This window comes from Rhea pennata, chromosome 2 (genome assembly GCF_028389875.1).
Source record: "Rhea pennata isolate bPtePen1 chromosome 2, bPtePen1.pri, whole genome shotgun sequence".
Taxonomy (NCBI): domain Eukaryota; kingdom Metazoa; phylum Chordata; class Aves; order Rheiformes; family Rheidae; genus Rhea; species Rhea pennata.
The window spans coordinates 112750060-112775639 of record NC_084664.1 but is presented as its reverse complement, the minus strand read 5'-3'; the positions used below and the strand labels follow the sequence as shown (position 1 = coordinate 112775639).

Sequence of the window (25580 nt, the reverse complement as noted above, 5' to 3'; positions counted from 1 at the left end):
TAAATTAAAATTTATTTTTTTCACAAATACTGGGTACTAAGGGTTCCAAGTATTAATGTTTAGAAAAAACAGCTTATACAAGTAGATTAGATTACTATTTCTGTTGTGTATTGCCTTGTATTTGACCGAACTACAGTTGTATTTACCATTCACTAATCTCTTTAGCCATTTCTGCAATTTTATTTGTGTTTTTCTTTTTGTGAACAAATAGCTTTTGCTTTTGAAAATATGCTCAGTTTCTTTTTTTCCCAAGAATTCATTCTTTCTTCAGTATCTTATGCAAAAAATCCAACTTTGTTTTGAGGTTTTGGACTTTCATACGTATCCTACAAAGGCATTCCTAATCATTATGCTGAATCTAAAGAAGTATAAAAGATAAGTTCACCTTGTAGTAAGAAGCCTTTTATTTTGTCAGTGTTTTTAGGTTCTGATAATTGCATTCTCTCATGAGCAGATAGGTGAGAGAATCAGAATGAAACAAATCATAAAAAATACATATGATTTTTTTTAAATCACTGTTAAATAATTTTGATCATTCTGACAGTGCTTACTTGTCAGATGTCATTTAGACAGTGTATTATCCTGTGTGCAAGGAATAATTACTGCAAGCATGTGTCTGTTTTCTAAGTGTTATCCTTTGAGACCAAAATCTTCATAAAGTATTTCTTTAATTTCTTTAGCATTTGCCCTTGCTGAGCTGATTGACAATTCTCTATCAGCTACATCCCGAAATACTGGTATTCGGAGCATACAGATAAAATTGGTAAGATAGAAATATTATACTTTTCAGGTGTAGTTTGGAATATTTTTCTTTTCAAGTACTCCTTGCTTTTTATCTTTTCCCCAAACAGTTATTTGATGACTCCCAAGGAAAACCAGCAGTTGCTGTGATTGATAATGGAAGAGGGATGACTTCTAAGCAGCTTAACAACTGGGCTGTATATAGATTGTCAAAGTTTACAAGACAAGGTGACTTTGAGAGGTTAGAAAGTTTTAATCATTTTTACAACAAATTGGAAAAATTAGCAAACTGTAAAAAGGTTTCTAGAAATATCCATTCATTTCACTTCAAGACACATCTCCCTACCAACACTTTGCTCTAAAGTTGTCATTCTATTACATACTGCACACATGCACACACTTTCTGTGGGCATGAAATTGAGAAGGTTCTTAATACAAAAATACCCATGATAATACTATGATACTTTGAGCATGACAATGAAAGTTGTTATCCACTTTATAATAGTTTTAAATATGGGGAAGGAAAATGGGAGTTTTTTTTTTTTTTTTTTTTTTTTTTTTTTTTTTTTTTTTATTCTCACCTCCTTTCCTGAGTTGTCTTGTCTTGGACTTACCTACACAGAGTTAGGAGCATTCTGTGATCTGTAGGTTTGCATAGTGTATTCATTGTATTACCTGAATGCCTTTCAGGTGGCCCATTAAGCTATTTTATAGCCATTGGTTATTCAGTATCTGTCATGCTACTGTTTTCCCAAAGATACAACACATACAAGATTTTGGTTTAGGTTTTTCTTTCCTTTTCCAACTTAATGAGGTGCATTGTAATTCAATATTATTCCTGAAGATGTTTGTGTTTAGTGAAGAAGATTAACTGAAAGAAATGTGTTACGCACTTAAAGCAGAAGGTAGAGTTTTATGGTGATTTTCAGTGCTTATCAGAATTCATTTACAGTTCTGCATCTACTCCCAAGAGATCTGCATCCTGCACAGCCAGACTTAACCTTACTGTAGAAAATCCCAGAGAAGCAAATTTTTCTACAGTTCTTGACCTTCAGTCACTTTGTAAATACCTTAAACCTAGGATGCTAAATTTGAAGATCAGAATCATAGGATAAGTAAATTATGATTGAAGCTATGAGATGCTAGTGTAAAAAGTAATGAGGCAGGATAAATTAATAATACAGCTGAGGAGATTTTTCTGTATTGGATACATCTCCAAATGTAGCAGTCCATGTCTGTCAGGCAAGTGGAGATAAGTATATAAAAGTTTTTCTGGATCATTTTACCCATCCAGGTGTAAGGACGTATTGTGCATGTCCCTATTGCAGTGTTTACACTGAAAAATTCTCTCTGTTATAGGCTGTTTCCATTTATAGCAGATGACCCTTGCCAAACTTTTCTCCTCTTTCATCTGAACTTCACCATAAAAAAATGCATATATGGTGATAATAGGTAAAAGAGTGATTCCTATAAGTTACATGTATATGGCTGAATAAGTTCTAGTGCGCCAGAAAGGCCAAAAAAGTACATTGAGAATTTTAGGCACATAAATTTTAATCCTGAAACTACATTAGATCTTAAATAAAGCGTATTTGAATAAAATGATTGCAAGAAGTGTTTAATAAAAATTGTTTGCATGTGGGGTTTCTCTTTTAATGAAAACTGTCTTGAGAAAATTTATTAAAGCCACTTTTGCTCTCAGTGATCATTCCGGATATGTGCGCCCTTTGCCAGTGCCTCGTAGCTTAAATAGCGATATTTCTTATTTTGGAGTTGGAGGCAAACAAGCAGTGTTCTTCGTTGGACAATCTGCCAGAGTAAGTAGATGTCAGTCTGTATTTTAAAATGGTTTTACTCTTATTATCTTAGTTTACATCATTAGATTGTTGTAAAGTTATGTTCATTCAAACTCTTATTTTGATTTTAAATAATTTTTCTGTAATATAAACAGATGATAAGCAAACCTGCAGATTCTCAGGATGTTCATGAACTTGTCCTTTCTAAAGAAGATTTTGAAAAGAAGGAGAAAAACAAAGAAGCAATATATAGCGGATACATTAGAAACAGAAAGGTAAAATAGCCTTTATGCTTTGTCTTTTTTAATGGAAATTTTTTTCCAGGTTAACATGATTTCACAATGTAATATTCTTGTAGTACTAACTTGGGGATGCTTGTTCTTATGGATCATTTGCAGTCCAGACTGCAAAAGAAAGTGGTAGGAAACGTGAAGGCATTATATTGTGAGACTTTAGTTGTTAATGATTCTTTTTTCTCTTTTCATTTTAGCTTAAAGGACAGAAATATCATAGTTTGACATAGCAGACTGAGAAAAACAACTAAAACTACAGTTCTAAGAACTGCAACTGTTTTACTACATGTGAAATATAAAGAAAAATGTCCATTTTCTTAGGTACTAATACATTAGACAAGCAGACTGTGCTCATTAATAAGTATTCTATGGAACTACAGAGAATAAATATCCTGTATAAGGGAGAAAAGTCAAACCAGAACTACAAAACCCAGCATTTGCATACATCTTTTCTTGTTTTGTTGGAGAAATGAACAGAATTCTCCAGAATTTCTGGAAGATTTAATGGAAACTGAAATTAACAGTCTTAATGGGTTGTATGAAGAATTAAAACTTGGATAAAAAGCAATAAAATAAGGAAGGAGATCCAAAAACCTGTTTTGGGGGTATTTTTGGAAAAGGAAAAGGCCTTAATTACAGTCCTTATGTTGTGAAGTAGCATCAGCATTCTTACTCTTTTGTATGTGTAAGAAAAGAACAGAAGGTAATTACTATAAATGACAGGAATAGCTAGGCCATTTTGGAATATCAACATGAAGTTAAATGTGTGAATTGTCTCTTGAATGTCTTGAAAAATGGTCTACAGTGCAGGTAGATGAGCAAGTGGCACAGATAGAAATTGGAATGGATTATTGCGGTGAGAGAATAGAATAATATGGAGGAGTCTATAATGGATTAATTGAGATGTGTTTCTAAAAGAAGTTGATACAAAGCAATAAAGAAGTCAGGATGTAATTAATGTCAAAACTTGAGACACTCTAGAACAAGACTTGAATACTGAAGAGAAAAGGCTATTGATGACACCCTGTCTGATAATCTTCTGCTGATGAATAATAGGCACTTGTCCCTGGACCTTTTAATATTGTCAATAGGTAAATACTACTTTTCTAGCTGAAAAAGGTGCTAGGAATCTAGGGGAATCTGCCATGATAGCTTAAGTCATCTAGGATGGGAAGACTACCAAAAAGTTGGGGACCAGCATTTCAGAGGTACTTTCATTTTTTCAGTTATACAGTTACTCTGTTATATTTTTTCAACATCTGCGTGCAACTTCTAGGTCACTAGAAGGGTGGGGGCCAGCAACTCTAGATTTCTTTATTATTTGTATCACATCACTATTACAGAAACAGCCTCTTACTTAGGTTAAATTAGTTTGAAGACTGATGGGTTTAGTAGAGATTGTGCTGTGGGTAGAAGAAGGCACTTAGAGTTGCAGTCTTTTTTCATGAAAAGAGTACGCTTATAATTTGTTGAATTATTTTATTGGTTAAGGAGAGTTCTTTGATCCCTTGAAGAAAGTAAGTCGTAGCAGAACACCCTTGACTAACATACTTTGTGACCTGCAGTTAGTTAAATGCATCATTTTAACTGACTCAATGATGTGTATCCTTTTTAGCTACTTTTCTGCAGAACAATGCATGAAGCTGCATTTACTATAGCATGGAAAAGTGTATCTTCTCAGTTGTACCAATTGTTCGCAATTGCTATAAAGATCTCGATCTTTATATTCAAAATACCTTCTTTTCTAGATGCGGCATATATAAAGCATATATCCAATGCTCTAATGTGAAGTATTACATTAACCATGTGTTTCTATGATGCTTTGAAATTTCCTATCTTAAGAGTAAAGTTCATCCATCCAGGAAAAGACAATCAAGACTTTCTTTTTCTGTGAGACTGCTGGATATTTCTACTGAAACTGAGGATTATGTTTCTATTGGAAGTGAGGATTCACCCTTTTTCTCTGACAGTGAAAATATGTTTCTTCCACTTTGATTTATTTACTAGAAAGCACCCTCTCCATTTAAAAATAAAACTCTATTCAAGAAATCTGCACTAGAAAAAAATTGCGTACATAGTTGTTACATTTGATGGGTGAGGATAAGAATCACATGCCACATGAAATATGATTTAATGCATTTCTAGACTGAATATTTCAAACTCCATAATGAGAGTGAATTGCAAATGAACTGGATCAAGGATGTCAGATTCTGACAGTTAACTGACTTTAATTTGGAAGCTTTTAAATGAAGCATTAATCCTTTGTGCTATTTAGGAACATGTGCTCTGCATTCTTTTTTTTGCTTTGTTTTATAATCCCTTTCAGAGCTGAAGGGAGTTCAGAAATTCAGTTTACATTCCTACTCTTATTATTATTTTACTTTTCTTATAGCCATCTGACTCGACTCATATCACAAGTGATGATGAAAGATTTCTTCATAATCTAATACTAGAAGAAAGGGATAAAGAGAGTTTCACAGCAGTTGTCATTACAGGTGTGCAACCAGATCATATGCAGTACTTGAAAAACTATTTTCATCTTTGGACAAGGCAGCTGGCGTAAGTTTGTGCTTTATATTTGATTTAAAAGTGAACTACTGACAAAGTCAGATTATTATGAGTTGCTTGTTTTTTGTAATTCATCTTTTGCTTTATTCCTGTAAGGCTGTAGATGCATGTATTTAGCTGATGTGTCCGTATTAAGTTTTTAGGTAAGTGGGGGTTTTGTGAAACTAGCACAAGGGTACAGGTCCCCAGTCCAAACAAAGATGTTTACCAATATTTGTAATCAGTTTCACTTGATAGTTGATACTTAATTATTAATTACATTATTAATAAATGTTGCCAACATTTATTAATAATTAACATATTAGCAATATAGCTATGGCTAAATTAATGAATTAATAATTTATAGTCATGCTCATTATTGTTAATAAATAGCTTAATCAGCTATTGATGATAATCAATAAGTTCTGCAGCATTATTTCAGCTGGCTTTGTTCCCGCAAACATCTACACACACCAACATGCCGTATCTTCTGCCCCACACGCATGATCTCCATTTCATTTTGCTCTAATGGGCTACAGCATAGTGCTCATATTATTTCAGATGCTATGAAATAGAGGAGGGGGGAAGAACATCCAAGATAACTGTATCTTAAGGCCGTGAGAATACTTTTTCAGGTCTAGAGGAAGTATAGGCAAAATGTTACGTATTTTGGATATACCAGTCTGCTCTCAACTTCCTCACTCTCTCACTGCTCAGAACTTTGGTCTGGGAATCAAGATTTTTTCTTGGGGTGCATTTAGTGAATTGGATGTCAGAAGCAAAGAGATTATAAACACTTGCAGGTACTTTTAAGTTCCTTCACGTAGTCAGACCCATTGACCTGTATAATGCATTTTTTTTCTGCAGACCACCACCCTGAAATTTAAGGTGTTTATTAATTAATAATTAAGTCTGTAAGGACTCAACTCTGAAGCTGGAAAAATTGGCTAGTTTGCTGAAATTATGAAGCAAAGGGAATTATTTAAGACCCTCACTTACCCTAAACTTCAGATCTCTGGAAAATAATTCAGTTAGCTGATAGTGAAGTTTCTGAAATGGGGGCAAATGTCATAAGAAAGTAAGGATTACAACGAGGAAAGCGTTTCTGATACGCAGGTCATATCCGTGGCTTTGCTGCACATGTTGAACTTTTTGTTAACTTTTTTTTGGAGGGGGGTAAATAATGCAAGGATAGTGATTATTTCTTAAAGAATTCTATTACTATTTAGATGATCAATACAAGTTGATACTAGAATCAGTGTCTGTATTTTTTATTTTTATTTTTATTTTGCTTCATTTTTTTTAATTTTTGAAGTGCAAAACAGTTTACATCTGAGCCACTTAACAATGTATTTTTTAATTTGCTTAATTTGCTTATTTAATTTAATTTGCTTATGTATAACCTTCAAATTTGTAACATGCTTAATAACTGTATCCAGAAATTGACCCTAGCACTGAATGTATGTGAAGGAGATGAGTTGAAAGGTGAGAATCACTCACTCCCTTTTTCTCTCTTTTCTATACCACATACATGTGCTGTCGTGAAGATGAATTTACTTATAACAATGCAATGGACCATTATATTTTAATGAAAAATACAAATTTACTTATTTTTTAAAGAAAGTAGAATTTTCAATTCTTTAATTTCCATTTTTGAAATTTATTTTTTTATTTAAAATATATTTCAGACATATCTATCACTATTATATACATGGACCAAAAGGAAATGAAACTAATGCTGTAGTGAAAGATGTAGGCCCTTTCAACAACATTGACATTCAGGTGAGAGGTTTTGTATCTATCAATTAAAACTCTTCTTTGGTGGCAGTTTATTCTATATTTTGCTTGATTCTTTTAAATTATGCTGTTTGCACTACTGCAGCATTTTAAGAGATAAGTAATTAAAAAAAAAATACCATTATTTATCATTGTGATACAGGAACTAATTCATTTTGCTAACATAGTTACACAAGTGGTACAAATGCTAATTGCACTAGTCTTTTTGGTGTAAGGAAGAATCAATCAATTTGTTTTATTTTTCTTCTAGATTTCAATGTTTGAAAAAGGAAAAGTACCAAAGATTGTCAATCTTAGGGAGATCAAAGATGACATGCAGACATTGTATATAAATACTGCAGCAGATAGTTTTGAGTTTAAGGCACATGTTGAAGGAGAAGGTATAGTGGAAGGAATCATCCGATATCATCCTTTCCTTTATGATAAAGAAACATACCCTGATGATCCATGCTTTCCATCAAGTAAGTGAAATATTTCACTGCTTATTTTATTAGTGCTTCCTAAATAGAGTGATTTAAACATGTAATACTACTACTATTCTAAATACTGTATGTGTAAATATTTCTGAGTTTCATTATCTATCAAACGAAGGGTTTGGGGACAATTTTTCTAAGTAATAGGCTGGGTCTCAGTAACAGAAATTTTGGGGAACATTGTGTTCATTTTTTATGGCAAATTCATATTAGAAATAATCCTATTATCCTAAGAGTTTTAGTGAAATAGAAGTTAATGAGTGGTTATACAACAGGAGGATGGAGCAGTTTAATTGAAGTGTAAATTGTAATCTGAACTGGGTTGTGTCAGAATAGAAAATTTCACATTCTAACACTGACTGTTATGGTAAATTGTTCATGTAAACGCAGTCTTTGACATAATTCCCTCTGATTTCAAACTATAAGCTCTCATGGAACGCAGTCTGATTGAAATATTTCCATTCGACTCTTAGGTCTTTGCTCCAAGAAGCTAGTGGAACCGCAGTAGTTTTATTCTAGAGATTATAACATCAGAATACTCTACTGGACAACATTTAGGATAAGTCCTAAGTCAAAAATTTGTTTTATCCGGTTTGGCTGAATTTTCAGATACAAGGGTTTTAAAATATTTTTTGTCTTTTTTTTTGTTTTTCAAAAAACAGTTCTGAGTTTAATTGTGGCAGGATTTTAAGGTATTAGAAGAACATCAGTTGCAACTAAAGAAAAAAAGTAATATTTATTCAAATTATATTTAAAATCTGCAAATTAAGTGCACTTTAGTATGATTCAATCCCTATTTAAAAATTTTAGTTAGTTCTGTATAGTATTTGGGGAAAAAAAATCCTAAGGAAGTACAGACTTTTAAATAAATATACTTGTCTTGATATCAGGTATAATGCTAGTGTGCCTCAATTTGCATAGGTAATCCTTCATTTTAATTATTATTTTGTTTGGCATTATACTGGATATTTTAAGATTTTTTGTTAATGGAAGGTTTCTTTTTAATCAAGAATTAAATGATGATGATGATGATGACGACTGCTTTATAGTAGAAAAGGGTGCCAGAGGAAAAAGGCCTATCTTTGAATGCTTTTGGAATGGAAGATTAATACCATACACAACGGTGGAAGAGTAAGTGATGTCTGTTTCTACAGTGTAAATCTTTTTCTCTTGTCTTTTTTCTAAACAAGGGTTTTAATTTCTTCCTCCTTTTGTTTAAGTTTTGACTGGTGCGCGCCTCCAAAGAAGAGAGGATTGGCACCAATTGAGTGCTACAACAGAATTTCTGGTGCATTATTTACCAATGATAAGTTTCAGGTCAGCACAAACAAACTCACTTTCATGGATCTGGAGCTGAAATTAAAAGATAAGAATACTCTATTCACAAGAATCTTCAATGGACAGGTGATCATTTAAATCTTTTTTGTATTTCTTCATAGTCAGATATAATGCGTATGAAATGTTTACTCATTTATTCATATCACCAAATATTCTGTTTCTAAAGAACTTTCACCTTGGAAACTTTTGCAGAACTTTGCAGCAGACACCTCTCTCAGTTTTAATGAGTTGTAAAGCTGAGACATTAAAAATGAAAAATAAGATTTAGATTTTTTTCTTGTATTTTCTTAAGCATAAGCAATAATTTCATCTAGTTATATGTCTGTTTTTATGGAAAGGCTATCTTCGTAAGAGTAACTTACTTAAGTTAGTAGCAAGATACGTAAGCCTTCTATGGCTTGAAGTATAGCTTTCTAGGAATGCTGTAGTGTTACTATGTCTGAATTGTAGAATCCAGTTTTTGAGCACAGTACTGCTGTGCTCCTATATGTGTTCGTACTTCTAAAATTCAGATTGACATGGATTGTAATACAGCAATAGTGTGTATATGTTTTGTAATTGCTTTATAGGAACAGCGAATGAAAATTGATAGAGAATTTGCTTTGTGGCTCAAAGACTGTCATGAGAAATATGACAAACAGATAAAATTCACAGTTTTTAAAGGAATAACTACGCGCACTGATTTGCCATCCAAAAGAATGCAGAGCCCTTGGACAGTGTACTCTGCCATAGAGTGGGATGGGAAAACATACAAAACTGGACAGCTGGTAAGTTAGTGGCTCACAGATATATGCATGGAGTTTTTTGTGTTTTTTTATTATTATTATTTTTAATAGAGCATTTGAATCCCATAAAAGGAAAATACTATACTTGTGTTTGCAATACCAAAGTGTTGTATAAAATTTAATTGCCACCTTTTCTACAGGTGAAAACTATTAAGACTCTCCCAATATATTACGGAAGTATTGAGAAATTTTTTCTGTATGGAGACCATGATGGAGATATATTTGCTACTGGAGGAGAGGTTCAAATTGCTTTGGTAAGACAAATATTAAAATGGTTCATATGCCTGCGGAATCTCTAAATTTAATCCTGGATCAGATTTATTTATTTATTTATTTATTCATTTATTTAATACATACTGAAATTATTTTACTTTTTGGAGCTTTGACAGTCTAGCAAAAAAACAAACTGCTTAGTTTTAATGTAAATTTCATATTATAAAAGATTATTCATAATCCTGTGGTTCATTTAAATTTGTGTATTACATACAGTATCACAGTTGGACTCGCTAGTATGCTGTATGTCCCAGTTCCCCCCCAGCTCAAAAATGGTTACCTTGTGTCTTCAATGTATTTTAGCCCAGCATCTGCAGAGTCACCAGGTAGCATTTGTTAGCACTTGTCTGCCTATGTGGTTCCTTGATAATGAGGTATTTCCTCTCTGATATGTTATAATCTTGTTGTTTATAACTAGACTTAACTTTTTCAGGAACCTCAAGCATTGTATGCTGAAATGAAAACAATTCCAATCTCAAAACTTGACAGAACAGTGTCTGACAAAGCTGTTAAAAAATACATAGAGGATGAAATGGCAAGGTAAGCTCTAAATTGTAATGGTTATTTGTGACATTCCTAATAACAGTTTAAGTATTTCTTCAGGAACAAAAAAAATGTTGTTTTATTCCCAAGTGGAAGTGATGTCAGCTGTTTCAGTAGAAATAAAACACCTTGAACTCTTTTTTTTTTTTAAATCATGTTTCTCTTCTTTTAACTAGACTTCCTGATAAGTTGTCAGTCACTTGGCCTGAAGGGGATGAGTTATTACCAAATGAAACAAGATTTGCTGGTACACCAATAGGTATGTTTTTTCCTTCTAAATACTAAGAAGTATTTATAAAACAGGGTGTTTTAAAAGTCCATCACTTTTCCTTTTAAATACAGGAGCATTAAGAATAGAAATTTTGAATAAAAAAGGAGAACCAATGCAAAAACTTCCTGGTACAAGCCATGGAGGCTCAAAGAAACTTCTTGTTGAACTCAAGGTTATTTTGCATTGTAAGTACTTAAGTATATTTAAATTATTCTTTATTATTTTAAAGAACACATAATGTGTAATATATTCTATTAAAATTTCATAGACCTATATAACTTTAAATTTTAAGCATATTATCCTATCAGAGCTTCATACAGCATTCCAAAGACACATTTCAAGAAAAATGTCTCAGTGCTTCCATAATGTATAAGGAGGACATATCAATTTCAATATGAGAACATGGTTAAAAAAGGATAATGGTTCTGTAGTTAACATAGCAATTCACATGAATTCCGTAAAACTAGAGACCAGACCTGATTAGTATCTCAAAATACTAAATTTAAGTCACTTATTATAAAAAGCAAAGTTCATGTGAGCATACATGTTAGATATACCTAAAATTTATAGAAACTTTTCAGTTGTTTGCCTTATTGCCCCCATGTGAAATAGAAAAAAAACCATCATTTAATCTGAGAAGAGTTGTAAAAATAATTCTCTGAAGAGCCAAGGTCGCTCTGCTGTGAGAAATATATCCCCCAATCCATACCTGAGGTGTCTTGTCTAAACTTTGGCTGAAAATTGTGGTAGGGTTAGAGTTGAGAGAAAAGAAAAGCCAAGGGGTCAAGGTTGAGTGGGGACAGAGAGGCGCTACCAAGTGAAAGAGTAGGGTAGAGAGCAAGGAAGTGTCCAGGGATCCATGTAGAAGGAGAGTGGACAATGTCTGCCAGAGAAGTGTGGGCTGTTGGAAGAGCAGGACTGTGAGAATTTATTTTTCTGCCTGTTATTGGGTCGCTTTCTCTAGGGCTCAGCCTAAAAATAGCACTAGGGTCAATAGAAAGGGGCTGCTGGAAGGGGGTGGGCTACCAAGATAACAGAGATCTGAGAAACCTTTTGTTAAAGTCATGGCTGGGTGATTCTTGTCTAAGGTTATACTGAAAACAAAGTTTAGATCTGAGAGAAAAAGCTTTAGAAGTGCAGTTACAGTGGGGCCAGAAATGGACTACCCTAGGAGAGAACAAGCTGCAAGGATAGTGCACTGTGGGAATTTTTTGAACCATGGCTTTGGGACATTGTCAAAAGAAAAGATTCTGTCAAAAATGAAGAATAGGGTCAGTTTTGAGGGAATGAGAATTTAAAGTGGTCCTCCTTGAACAGGGTGGGAAAGAAGCTGCCAAAGCAAAGTGGCCCAACAAAGAGCCAACCAGAGAACCAGTATATCATAAACTTGTCTGGACCAGACCTCAGTGGCATTAACTAGTTTTCAGCTTAAAATTAGGATTAGACTTGAGAAAAAGAGAAAGCCTGGTGATCCATGTGGAATGGGGTTGGAAAGGGGTACCCAAGGAAACTAGGCTGCTAAGAGAAACTTTCTTTCTGTGCCATGGCTGGTCTCTGCCTAAAAATAGACTTAGAGGTGAGAGAAGGAGAAAGCCAAGTAGTCTATGTGAAATAAGGCTCAAATGAGATTCAAAAGGAAAATATGGACTTCAATACACTGTACTTAACTGACCACACAGGAAAATGAGCATGCCATTTGCTTTTTTTTATTATTCATTTATTTATTTTTTTTGAAGGTGGAAGAGTCAAACTCTGTGTGCATTTGCATGTGCGAGCCTTCCCACCTTTTGGACCTTTGGACTTTTCTCCTTAGGCATATATTCATTCTCCTAGCTCATTTGTCAGTATATATTCTTACATGAACAAAACCTATCATTTCAGTAGATACTGTGGGTACATGGTACCCACACATGGCACAGTTCCTGTATTCTGAAGCCACTGGGTATCTTTCTGGCAAGGAAAGATCTGAAAGCAAAAAAGTAAGAGTGTTTCTCTGAGCAACTTTTTCTTTTTCCCTCCCCCTTTCCTTAAAAGGCTCAAATCAGTGGGAAAGAACTTGTTTTTTTCACTCACCTCTTCTGTTTCAGCAGATTCTTTTAAATCACTCCTAGTGACTCAATAAAATTCCAGGTATCACTGTTAAAGTATTCAAGTAGGTACTGTGGCAATCACGAGGCATCTTTTCAGGTTTTTGAGCTTTTCAGCAAGCTGTTTTGATCACTGAAGTATTTATGTTAGAACTTGGTTGACTGTTACTCTGACCAAAAGATTATCTTGCAATTTCTGTCCTGTAAACCACCACGGGAAATGCTATTCAGAATGCTCTTCTCTTTCACATACACACAATATAGCATTCTCCAGTACTGGAGGGCTGTGGCTATCAAAAAACATCAATTAATCTGTCACTTGAACCAACATGAAACAGAGTTTTTTTCCTCTGTTATGTATGCAAAGGATTTGTAATATACCACAAGAAGGGACATTTAGTGAACTGTTTTTTTCAGAACATTGTGTATGGAAGCTTTGCTCATATGACGAGGGAACACTGGTGCAGTAGTAGTCCCATGAGTAAAAGATACCTTTTCCCTCCAGAAGGACACTTATGTCCAAAAGGTTACAGATGATACAGGTATTTTTTAAATTGTGAGATGAGAATTTTTTGTGTTTCTGTGTCAGAAAAAAAAAAATAAAACTAAATTTGAACAATTCAACCATAGGCTTGCATTTTTGACAAACCAGTGTATATGAACACTTATTTCTTCATTCTGGTCCACATAGTTTGCACCAAATGTAATAATCTTTATCTCAGTGATTACAGGAAAACTGTGGTAATATCTTTGAATCATATAGATGTCTGTGAATCGGATTCTGAACACTTTATATTTGTATGGAAGCTTCAAGAAAAGAACATGGTATTTGGGAAGTCCTAATACTCTACCAATCACTGCTAAAACAACGTGTTTATAGGAAAGACTTTTCCCTCTATCAGAATAGAAAAATGGAGAGGTAGTCAAGGGAGATCTAGATTTTTTGGATGTGGTTTTTGAATGTGGATTAAAATAATTTAATCTGTTGTTCCAATAAAATTTTGAGGTGTTTTCTTATCGTACAGACCACAACAGCAATATCGGACAAACCTGACAACTTTCTTGCACAATACTGTTCTTTCAGAACAGAATATTGGAATGTAACAGCCCTGCCCTTAAGAGGTTTTTGGGGGATTCTTTTGGTTTGGTTGGTTGGCTTTTTTATCCTCTTCATAGACTCCTTTTGTTTTATTGTCATCTTTTTTTCATTATCCCTAAATTCTTCACTTACTATAGATATATTTGACCTCTTGTATTGTTATCTATAATGGGGCAGTAGAAGAAGAAAATTGAAATGTCTTTCCAAAGTGTTTCTTCTGCAGTGTGCATTTTGCATAACTTATAGAGACTATCAGTTTAACTTGGTGGCAGTTGACACTTCAGTAGGAAAATTGCACTCACTGGAGAAGTTTTCTCAGTGTTAATAACTACTAAAGGAAATAAATTATATATACCAATTCAGAAAACTTCCTGTATAGAAATTTTCTTTCTATAAAACTTTATTAAAACTTATCTTCCTAACTTACTACTTCCAGAATTACACAAAGAAGTACACTTAACCAAGCTGACAAATGTTGCTTTATATTATGCATGGAATTTGGTACAAGAACAGGATCTGAAGTTACACCTGTTTGCACTTACCAAACAATGTGTATCTTCTACTGTGTTTCTTATTATTCTGTATAGTCTTAACGCGGTCATATTCTGTATATATTCTAAATTATATTCTGTTAAAAAAATTCCTGAGAACTTATAAATGTCATTCCTGCAGGCTGCAGTCACAAAAAATTGCCCCAGAGTTTAAATATATTCCCTTTTGGATGTGCCTTTGTGCTGCAGAAGTGTTTGTAAAGACAGATAAAATAATGAGGAATCAAAAAGGAAATCTTCTTTTTTTCCTCGATTATATGTTCAGTCAGTTTCAGTTTTTTACCATAGCTCCCATTTAAGCTTACAATTATGATTTGTGAAGTGGGTCAGTCACCAATATGACCTACAGTGCTCAGACTTACTAGGGGACTATAATGTAACCAAAGAGCTAATTCAGCTTTACAGAGCTGCTGCTTTCATTATAATGTGTCTGAGGATAGCAATTTGTAATTAGTATGGGAATTAGAATTTTTTTTTGCTGTAATCAGTGTGATTATTTGTGAAAAAATTTATATTTGTGATATTTAGAAGTGACATACATTATTTTTATATTTAATTGGAGTAATGATACTGGAAAAATGAAGAATTATGGTATAAAATCTAAAGATATGTACTAATTGTTTATTTGTTTTTTTTAAGCACCTACTGGGAATAAAGAAATAATTTCTCATATCAGTCAGCATGGAGGCAAATGGCCATACTGGTTTAAAAAAATGGGTGAGTTCACTTCTGCAGTATTTTCAGGTTAATTATAATCCTGCTTTTTTATTTCTAAATATATTTGTATTTCTGTTTAGAAAATCTTCAGAAACTTGGGAACTATACCTTGAAGCTGCAAGTAGTATTGAATGAAAGTAATGCAGACACTTATGCAGGAAGGCCTCTGCCATCTAAAATATTTAAATTTACTATCATAGGTAAGATAAATTACAGTCATGCTGGTTTTCTTTTAATTTTGGTGGATAAGCTTCTTCTATATCAAACTAAATCATGTTTAGTGAGAAAGAACTTTCAGCCTTGATAAAGTAATACTTGTATGACAAATATGAAGTGGATTTAAGAGATTTTTTTTTTTTTTGTCTGGTTGGTTTTGACCTCACCTATAGCAGTTATGTTGGCCCTGCTATACAGTCAGTTTCACAAAATAATTCATCTTAAAGAAAATCTGTAGTTATGTACCTACTAAAATAGATTCAATATGCAAATACATATGCTAACTACAGATTATACCTCTCCTGATGTGTCTCATAACCAATAGCTATCCTTTTATGTAAGCAGGCTTCCATATAGAAATGAAAAGATTTGTGGCCTACTTACACAGATGGATTTTCTCTTGGTCTCTGACTCTCATTCTTTGTTTTGAAAGGAAAAGTTTTCTTTGGCTCTTTTGCCACTAGGTGATTTTGTTTCCTCTTTCTGAATTAGAAAAAAAAATCCTAATTTCTTTCTGCAAAGAGGAAAAAGACCAAAAAAGTGGCTGATTTTTCTTTGCATTTAATATTAAAATATTTATTTCCAGTGCTGGTTCAGGAGGTATCTGGCATCTGTTCCTAAAAAATGTAGAAAGAATAAAAGCTTTCAGGAGCTTCTTATTCTTTCCAAAAATAAGAGGCTCCACATACAAACCCTTCAGGCAGAAAACAGTTCTTTGTGGCCTATTGTTCTAAAGCTTCTGCAAAGTGACAGAAGTAAGGCTTCTTGTATGATGATGAAGAAATGTTTGGTATTATATAAAAAGTGTAATTAAATATATGTCTAAAAATCTGGCATTCAAGTCTCGAGATTTTTCTTCTCTTACAACTTCAGAGAAGTACCTTTTTTCTATAAGTTAATACATACATGAACATTTTCTTCTCCGTTATTTCTATTCATCCAAGTAAAAGGAGAACCTTTAAAGTTGCAAAGTTACATTCTGTATTTTAAAAATTCTCTTGTAATAGCATTGTGGCTGCCCCCAGCTTGGCAGACTGTAATTAAATAGGTTTCTTTTGGCTATAAAAATTCATGACAAGCCTCCTTGGAAATGAATACGTACTCTGAAACTTCTGATGAAGTAGTAATTTGGTACTTTTAATACAAGTAGTTCCAAAAGCAGCTTCTGCTCTCTGTTGCTGCATTTTTGCCTCATCAGTCAAATAGTGATTCACTTTTCAAGACTGATGATTATTATAAACATCAAATATTTCAAGTCTAGATTTTTTTTCTATATTTTGTTTTGTCTCAGAAACGGCCATAAATGCTATTATTCATCATTCCAAAATGTTCCAAAACATAAAATAATGTCTGTATGATAGATTCTAAAAATCCTGAACAGAAGGATTAAAATTTAAACTGAAATCAACAATTTTTTTTAACTGAGAAACAATTTATTTGATTTCTTTGACAACTGGTTGTTCTTCAATGTTTATGGTTCTTCCTAGTAAGCTACAAAATAGTCAAAAATGCCAGTTAAACCTGAACTATCTAAGTTAAAAATTCTTAGGCTTTGTTCTTTTAATTCAGACACATGTCCATTTGGTAATTATTCAGCTTGACAGTGCAGAATTTCTTTAACTGTTATTTTGCCTGCCCATTTTATAGTTTTATCACTCATTTATATACTTCAGTAAAGCTATAAACACTTAAACATTGAGGCCTTCATTTTTTTGTTATTGTTAAAATAATTCTGGCTAATAAAATGTAAGAATTTCCCTATCTCAAGGTTTTTTCATCTCTCTTATGCAAAATAAATTTGTTGATTATGATACCTGTAGGTATTGAAAGCAGTTGTTAATTTGAGTCCAAAATAATTTTAATAAGATACTGATCAACCACTTAGGTCAGCAGTATCTTATTCCTTTTCTCAGCAGCCACTTGGCCAAGAAAGTTTAATTATACAAAACAGTACTGTGATTTGTACTGCTCAGTGCAAATGGTGGCAATCATGGTAACATCTCATTTTCGAGTGCTTAACTCAAAACTGAGAGGCAATATAATGGGCCAGATTTCACGGGGAATATGCACCCAGGCTGCTTCTTCAAATAATGTTTGCTCATCTTTGTTTCTCACTTTTGGGGTAGTTGTACAATAAGAATATTTTGTTGAATGCGTAGGGTTTTTTTTTTTTGTTTATTTGTTTGCGATTTTTTTTTAAAGAGAATTAGAGCAGCAAAATGTTTAAGAAAACCTGTCCACAAGGATTTGTCCATTTTCAGGTACTATTTTGATATTGATACTCCAGAAGCTTGGGCTGTCCTGTTATGTTTTTTATGCCATAAGCTTGTGCCACTGTATTTTAACTCTTACTGCTATATTAGTATAAGCTGAAAAAGAGGATCAATCAATAAACTTTAAATTTTTGGTTACAAAAGTAATATTAAGTAATTATTAAACAGCCTATTTACTTTTAGACTGGAAAGTGCTTAACTGAGCTGCTGCCTTAAGTCGATGAACACACAAAATTCCTTCTAATGTATTATTCTTTTCTCTTAGAGGGCAAACCAGAAAAGTTTTCAGTGGGTGTTTTGGAGCTTCCTTTTCGAGTTGGAGTACCTTTTAATATTCCTTTGGAACTGCAGGATGAATTTGGTCATGCAACACAGTTGACAACTGATATTAAACCAATTCTTGAAGCTAGGTAATTCAACCATCTCATTTTTTGTCCTTACTTCTTGTAACATTAATATAGTATTTCTTCAGATTTTTTTCTGAGTCATGTACTGGATACTTTTAATATGAATTATCTGGCATTTTTGCAGTAGCCTCCATGGGAGTATCTGAAAGTAATTTATATCTTGTTTTAGGTGAGAATTAAAATGCTGTGTTTATTTTAAATTGATTTTGTTTCATGTATTTTTCTAGTGGCTTGACATTACAATATGAAGAAATAACTACAGGAAAAAATTGCCTCATTAAGGGTGTCACTGCTAAAGGCTGTATAAATAGTTACCAGGGCAAGGTAGGCTAAAAGAATAATTTTCATGTAAAATGAATTGTCACATTCTGTTACTTTTGTTTGCTCTATGTTACTGGCTATAGCTATCCCTTGGGATGCTTTCAAATAATATCTTATGGTTCTGATCTACCTGGAACAGTTTGGTACCTCTCCTACAGCTACACTGTTAGCTGATGGAACTGGAGGGGAAGATGAGCACACATCTGTGTGTATGCTAGAGTGTACAAAGTCAGCTGGTTTGAACTGCTGCAGAAATTGTTTTAAGCTAAATCACCCTGGTGACTTTTACACTGAAGCAGCATTGGGAGCACTGCAGTCTTTCATTCTAGTAGTTGAGATGATGAGTAGTAATAGCCAATGTAACTGATAACTAAGTAAGCCTCTCTTGATATTTCCAAAGTGTTGGTTTCACCACTGTAGCAAATATATGTCTATTGGGTTGTCATCCAAATAGAGCCTTTTACTAATGTATTCTCAGCACCTATTCAAGCTGTTAAGTCATAACGGAGACACACAGATACACAATGTGAGCTGAACTAGTCCTTTTGATAAAGCCAAATGTAAAGAATTTCAATAATTTTAGAAACATATGTAGTTATACAGTATTCTACATTCTTGATTAGGTCCTAGATTTTTCATCTAGTCTTGCACCTGGTACAGTAAACACAAAGCTAGGAACTGAGGTAGCTGAAGATATAAATGTATTGTTGATAAGAAAAAAGCAAATAATATTGCTGGTGGAAAGGTGTATGAAGAGGAGAGGAAGCATATACGTGCTAATTGAAAACTGGAGGGTGTTGAATGTAATAAACTTTGTAGATAAAGCTTAGTGTATAAGGAGGAGAGTAAGAGTAATGACAGAAGATAGGGAAACAAAGTATAGTAGCAAAAATACTAGGCTATAGCAAAATATAAATTTGAGGGACAAGACCAATAGCCATTTAAGGAATTTGCAGGACAGAAATAATCCCCTAATAACGAAAAAGAAGGGATGTTGTTTTCTTGTGTTGTTTAACTGGAAGACTGTAGGGGGCACTGCAGGAACTGTATTGTCTAATTTATATGACAGAAAAGGACTGTTGATGATGATAAAAAATAATGAGGAAAAGCAGGATAGTGGGGAAACTCTAGAGAGAAATTTTCAACATCTTGATTTTGAAATAGTAGCAAACAAGCTAAAATACCTCTGAGAAACAGCTATTAATAATATTCTGGAAATAATTTAAAAGGAGAGAGTTAATGAGAAAACAAGAAGGAAGAAATGAAATATATTTTTGAGAAAGGAGGAAAGAAAAAATGTTGAAGGAGTAAGCATGCAAAATGGGGAGAGAATCTTGATAAAGATAGAGAAGATCACAGTTGTCCATGGCAGAAGCACAGATAGAGAAGAAAGAGAAGCAGATTTCATCTAGTTCATTAGTCATTGACTTGATTCCATCTAAAGCAGTTAAGACTATGTTTTGTTTGGGGAGGGGGGAATGAAAGAGAAAGTTGGGAGAAAGCTATATGAGTAATACCAAAAAGACCACTCCCTTACAGAATTTTGAAAACATTGAAGAGTAGGGTGAAGAAGGGAGATTAAAAAGGAAAATAATATTCACATTTATTCTTACTTTCCTTTTTAAAATACCATAGTAGGCATAGAAGTATACTTGATGGCAGAAGGAAAGGAGATAAAGTGATCATGAAGGTTAAGGGAGAAGAACTTCTCTAGAGGATACAATTGCTGAAAGATTAAAAGGAATGAAGTTAAAAGTATTAACCGATGAATTAGAAGCAGAAGGTAGAAGACAGTATCAGGTCAAAAATGAGTATTGCAGGAAAAAGGTTGAAACTGAGAGAAGTGGCTCATAGGAGGAGGAGTGTCTATTGCATGAATACAAAGCTTAAGTGAATGAACCACTGAAGAATTCAACTTTACAGCACTGAACTTCAGCTGTCCTAGTTTCCTATGTTTCTATTGCCTGCTTTTTCTTTATTGCTGTCTCCCGACATGTGATTTAAGTCTGCCCTGCCTTCTCCCTTTCTCATCACAGTGTTCACCATTTAGTTTAATGGGGCTACAGGTGGCACATGGTGCTTGGCTTGCAGAGAGACCAGTGTGGTAGGCCAGCCATCTGCTGAGGAGCTCACTTCCTTGGTGGGACCAGTTAGAGTTGTGAAGCTATGGCTCAGGCTTCACTGCACATTCTGCTTCTCTTTCCCAGCAAACCGAAAGAATTGTTGAATTGCTTTCATCCAGGTGCATGCCCTGTTAAGCATGGCAAAGGCATAGGCCAGAGATGGCTCACGAAATGAAAGCTTTCCAGAAGCTACTTTTAGTGGTTTCAGAAACATGTTATTTAACATGCAAACCCTGAACTGAATGTCTCTGGGTATAATAGCATGAAAAATTTGATTTTCCTGCAGGAAGATTTTGGTTTATGTAGTAGTGCAGGAAAACTTGGTTAGGTTTCCGAAATTTCACATATGTATGAATTGACATGACTCTATGAGCTAATTTATCTGTAATTACTTTTGCTTAAGGTTAATATTTAAAATATTCTTTTCATTAGAACTTTAGTCTGAAGATTACTCTTCCTGGTTTGAAAGAAGACACACAAATTTGTAAAATAAGATTGCAGCCTGGTATGTATCTTAAAAATACTTTGTGATTTTCTGTTGAACTTTTATCTGACCCTACTAATGTTTATTCTCTGAAAAAAAATGAGGCAGAGGAAGGGCTATTCCAACTCATCCAAGTGATGACTGAATCTAAATAAAGCTGAGGACATACCACTCTTAGGAATAATATTAGCTCACACAGTCTAGTCTTGTCCATTATTCTAGCAGCTGGAAATGGTCTGCTTCATTGAGATAGATTTTTTTATTATTTCATTTTTTGGTGACTTTGAATTTTTTTCACTTCAGCACCATGAAATGAATGATCTTTTTATCATCTGAATTTTCTAAAGCTTTTTGACCCAATAACCTCTACTAACATGTGTTAACCTACTGTCCTTGTAGAAGGCATCTTGTGAATCAACAAGTTCTCATTCAGTTTTTTACCTGAACAAAAAGGGTGTGCTTTGGCAGTTGGAATCATGTCTGAAATTTAAAGTGTTATATGTTTAATTTATCATTGTTACATAATGCAACAGGAATACTGGAGTTTGTATCCTTAACAGATTTTTGTTTTGTGGATGTCGTGATACTGAGGAGTTCCTTATGTGATTAGTACCTCAGACGATTTCACTACTAATCACAGGCCCTTCAGGAAAAGATGCTAATTTCTATTATTCCTTGTTATCTGGGGTTTTCTGGATTTGGTAGATAAGGTATATTGTGAAGGGGAAACTCTTAGATTTTTGCCCTTCACATTACCAAACCTTCCCAACTTTAGACATTCCTCTCTTATTTGGGGGACAATTTGTGCACTTCTGTGCTTTGTTAGACCAATAGTTCACAATTTGTTCTATTATTCTTTATCTTTTGGGTGGTTAAGGCTATGTTTAGAAAACAAGGTGAAACAGTCTGACTTCAGACAGATTGTACTATATATTGATTGTTTAATTCTTACCTTGAACTGAAAGGCATCTTTATCCTCTATTAGAATCTTTGGATTTTGGTAGTCTATAGGGGCTTCAGGACCTCTTTGGTCTCATTGAACTTATCCTTGACTTTTAAAGTTGCTTTTCGAGAAAGGAATGAATAAAAGTTATTTCAGTCATTCCTGTTCCTCAAGCAGTGAGACTGAAATGGAAGTTTTAAAGAAGTGATGCATAAAGGTTGTTTCTGGAAAATGGCCTTTGTTGTTGTTTGTTCTTCAGAATTTTTGTCTTCTAATAGTTTCTGACTTCCTTCTAACTTTTTAAAAATTAATAATTATACATTCTAGGGAGTAGGTTTATTTTAATAGCCTTCACTTTATTATCTGTATAATACTGCCAAAATTTGCTTTTGCTTTTTTTTGCATGCAAGCTGTAACTGTGGTGGCTTTGGTGTTATGCTGCATATTATGATTGATGAGATGTGAACATTAATATCTTTGATTTTTATATGTCAGGAAAAAGCTTCAAATTTATTCATGATGTAACTGCTTCTTTGTAGTATGTAGATAGCATTATATCATGTTTTTACATCCTGTGTCTGACAAAATTTGTCACATTTGTCTTAACTATTCTGTACCAAATTCATGCAGGAGAGTAGCAGAAGATATATTGTTAAACAGAGTATGTCTGAAACTTCTGAGCATAAACCAATACCCCTTAATTATGCCAAGTTGTTTGGTACTACAGATATCGTTGTAGTTTGGCATTTCAAATTCATTTTTCAGGAAAACAAAAACTGAAATCCACTATCTTATAAGTAATCTAAAATATAACCACAGTTCTATAATTGGCCATTTTTACAGGTCCTCCTCGTCAATTGAAAGTGAAGCCAGATTCTGAAATTCTAAAGATTGAAAATGGCACAGCTTTCCCCTTTCAGGTTGAAGTATTGGATGAATCAGGAAATATAACAGCACAGCCAAAGTTGATAGTTCACTGTAAGGTAAAATGCATTTTGTTATGTATTAGAGGGGTTTTGATATTTGCTTTTAAAAGAGCTAGGGAAAGAGACTATTCTGACAAATGTCAATTTGACAGAATTTATTGTCTTTATTAGGATGTTCAAGTTTCTGAGGTGTGACAGCTATAACTGTGACTCACTTGCCTCATCTACCATGATATTCAGTGTCAGAATTAGAAGAACCTAGCCTCAGAAATGGAAGAGAAAATGCAGCAAGGATATTAACCTACAATTTTAAGATATTTTAGGTTGTATTTTTGTATAAATATACTTTATACTTTAAACTGAAGATGAAATGCAGGTTTAATACCTAAAAATTAGTAAAGACTATTATAAATACTCCGCTAAGCTCAAAGGAATGTATACGTTACTGTGGCTTTTAGAAGCCAGTCTTTTGCCCTTTTGGACATGGTTTTACTTATACAAAGTGTATTTTCAATTATAGCAAAATCAGTCTTCCAGTGAGGACAGAAACACAAGCAGAAAAGGTTTTCCCATTGCAAAATGTATCTGCATTCCATTTACACATTATCTATTTGAGTATGTTTTTTTTTTCCTGCAAGCTGTCTGCAGGCATGCTAGGACATGTTGAACTTGATATTTAATTTCTGTTTTAGTGTGTATATTTTAGAAAATTGAACCTCTCCCCCCAAAAAAGGATTTATTTTAACAGCTTGATTAAATTCATTGCCATAATGATTAGTGTGTATATATTGACATCTCTTATCACCTGAAAAAATGAAGTGTTGATGTTGCAGGCTTCTAGAAAACAGAATTCTTTCAAATTTACCTGTATAAGTCTTTGGAGTTGCACAAATAATTATTTCTGGAAAAAAACTTAGTGGTCTTAAAAAATTGAAATTTAATATTACATTTTAAATAGTTTTTAGGTGCTTCCACCCTTCCTCTGTATGCTGTGGACTGCAGTAATGCAGGAACAAACATTTTAACTGGTCCAGTTATACATGTACAGAATATAAAGAAAGACCAGATGCTCAAAGCAAGGATTGAAATACCTGTAAGTACTGATGGATGAAGGTTTGGATGAATGAAAAATTGGAAACATAGTTTAGTGTACTGTCTTGTTAGTAAACTAAATATGAATCAAGTTAATAAATCAATGTTTTAGGTATAATCAGCCTGAGAATCAGTTGGCTGCCCCGTTCCTCTCTAGGAAACCATAAAAAGACAAACTTTCCATACCTTTTTTTTTTTTTTTTTTAACCTATCACCCTATATTTCTGAAATTCCTTAAGTGTTTCTGGGAATTTACATTCCTTCTTTTCTCCCTGGCTACTTCTGACCACTTGCTTCCTTACATAAACATATAGAGTCAGAATAGACTCCATGTTCTCCAGAAACTATAGCTAACTTAAATTCCAGTGTCCCTTAAAAAATTACAAGCATTCCAGTTTATCCTTTGGATTTACTTTTGATAGGAAGACTCTGACTTCATACTTGGACACCTGATAATCCAGAATAATTGATCTATTGATCACAGTAAACTATTGGATGGAGGGATATAGTGTTCACCAGCTTGATATATGTGTGTATATTTAATGTCTTAATTATGTCTTCTTTTTGTTTCCCCATGCATAGAGTTGTAAAGATGTGCCACCTGTGGAAAAGATTATTAAACTTCTTCCTAGCAGTCATGTTGCAAGACTGCAGGTCTTAAGTATGGATGGACAAAAAGCTATTCAAATTAAACATCAGGATGAAATTAATTGGGTTGCTGGAGATGTCATGCACAACCTTATATTTCAGATGTATGATGAAGGAGAAAGGGAAATACATATAACTCCAGCTGTGGCAGAAAAAATTAAGGTTAGTATTTCTGAATAAATAATAGTATAATATTGGAGGTGGAGGGTACAATGTGTTCCTAGCAAAAGGTTGATTCTTTGAAATCTGTAGGCGTCAGACTACCATTCCAAGTGATGTTCTCCAAGACTGTACAAATAAACATGTGAACGTTACCCTCTGCTTAAAGATTTTAAAAGATCAATTTATTAAAATTATGTGTCTAATGAGATAAGATCATTTAATAAAATGTTTAAAAATACCTTAGGATAATATTATGAAAAGCAGGTTTAGCAGTTTCCAGCTCTTTTAAATACAGTAAGTAATTCCTGCTTAGCTAGCATTCTTCAGATGTGGAATTTTCCCAACATTTAGAAAGCTTGAACAGGCATGTTCCTTCATGAAGATTTCATTATCTATCTTATCCCTCCGTCTAAGTGCAGATGTGGAGCCTGATACCAAGGCAGAGCTCCACCAGTTGTGGTACATTTTTTCTTCTAACATTTTTCTCTGTCAGATCTTTGCTAGCGCATAAAGATGCATTGAAGGAAACGTGGTGTGTGTTTTGGGTTTGTTTAAAGTATATTTCTGTACTTAGGCAATTAGTGTTGGTTATTGTGGGAACTCAGAAAGCTCAGGCTTTCATTGAAAGCTTCGATTACTTGTATTCAGCTTCAGCATGCTTTGAATGACCATGG

At 33.7% G+C, this 25580-nt stretch overlaps 1 protein-coding gene and 1 pseudogene across 2 annotated transcripts in view; one reads left to right on the top strand and one right to left on the bottom strand.

Moving 5' to 3' along the window:
• LOC134137341 (small ribosomal subunit protein RACK1-like) overlaps positions 1 to 25580 on the bottom strand; it is an 88169-nt pseudogene that overhangs the window by 16138 nt on the left and 46451 nt on the right.
• SMCHD1 (structural maintenance of chromosomes flexible hinge domain containing 1) overlaps positions 1 to 25580 on the top strand; it is an 83931-nt gene that overhangs the window by 21142 nt on the left and 37209 nt on the right. For both annotated transcript variants that reach the window (XM_062570195.1, XM_062570197.1), the window contains exons 4-25: positions 681 to 763; positions 852 to 982; positions 2444 to 2558; positions 2693 to 2812; positions 5223 to 5389; positions 7066 to 7159; positions 7425 to 7635; positions 8658 to 8778; positions 8868 to 9051; positions 9555 to 9752; positions 9911 to 10024; positions 10477 to 10583; positions 10763 to 10845; positions 10929 to 11042; positions 15234 to 15311; positions 15392 to 15511; positions 18066 to 18210; positions 18435 to 18531; positions 21084 to 21156; positions 22922 to 23061; positions 23963 to 24097; positions 24679 to 24906. In XM_062570195.1, the coding sequence (XP_062426179.1) occupies positions 681 to 763; positions 852 to 982; positions 2444 to 2558; positions 2693 to 2812; positions 5223 to 5389; positions 7066 to 7159; positions 7425 to 7635; positions 8658 to 8778; positions 8868 to 9051; positions 9555 to 9752; positions 9911 to 10024; positions 10477 to 10583; positions 10763 to 10845; positions 10929 to 11042; positions 15234 to 15311; positions 15392 to 15511; positions 18066 to 18210; positions 18435 to 18531; positions 21084 to 21156; positions 22922 to 23061; positions 23963 to 24097; positions 24679 to 24906 (2858 nt within the window). The remainder of the gene's footprint in view (positions 1 to 680; positions 764 to 851; positions 983 to 2443; positions 2559 to 2692; positions 2813 to 5222; positions 5390 to 7065; positions 7160 to 7424; positions 7636 to 8657; positions 8779 to 8867; positions 9052 to 9554; positions 9753 to 9910; positions 10025 to 10476; positions 10584 to 10762; positions 10846 to 10928; positions 11043 to 15233; positions 15312 to 15391; positions 15512 to 18065; positions 18211 to 18434; positions 18532 to 21083; positions 21157 to 22921; positions 23062 to 23962; positions 24098 to 24678; positions 24907 to 25580) is intronic.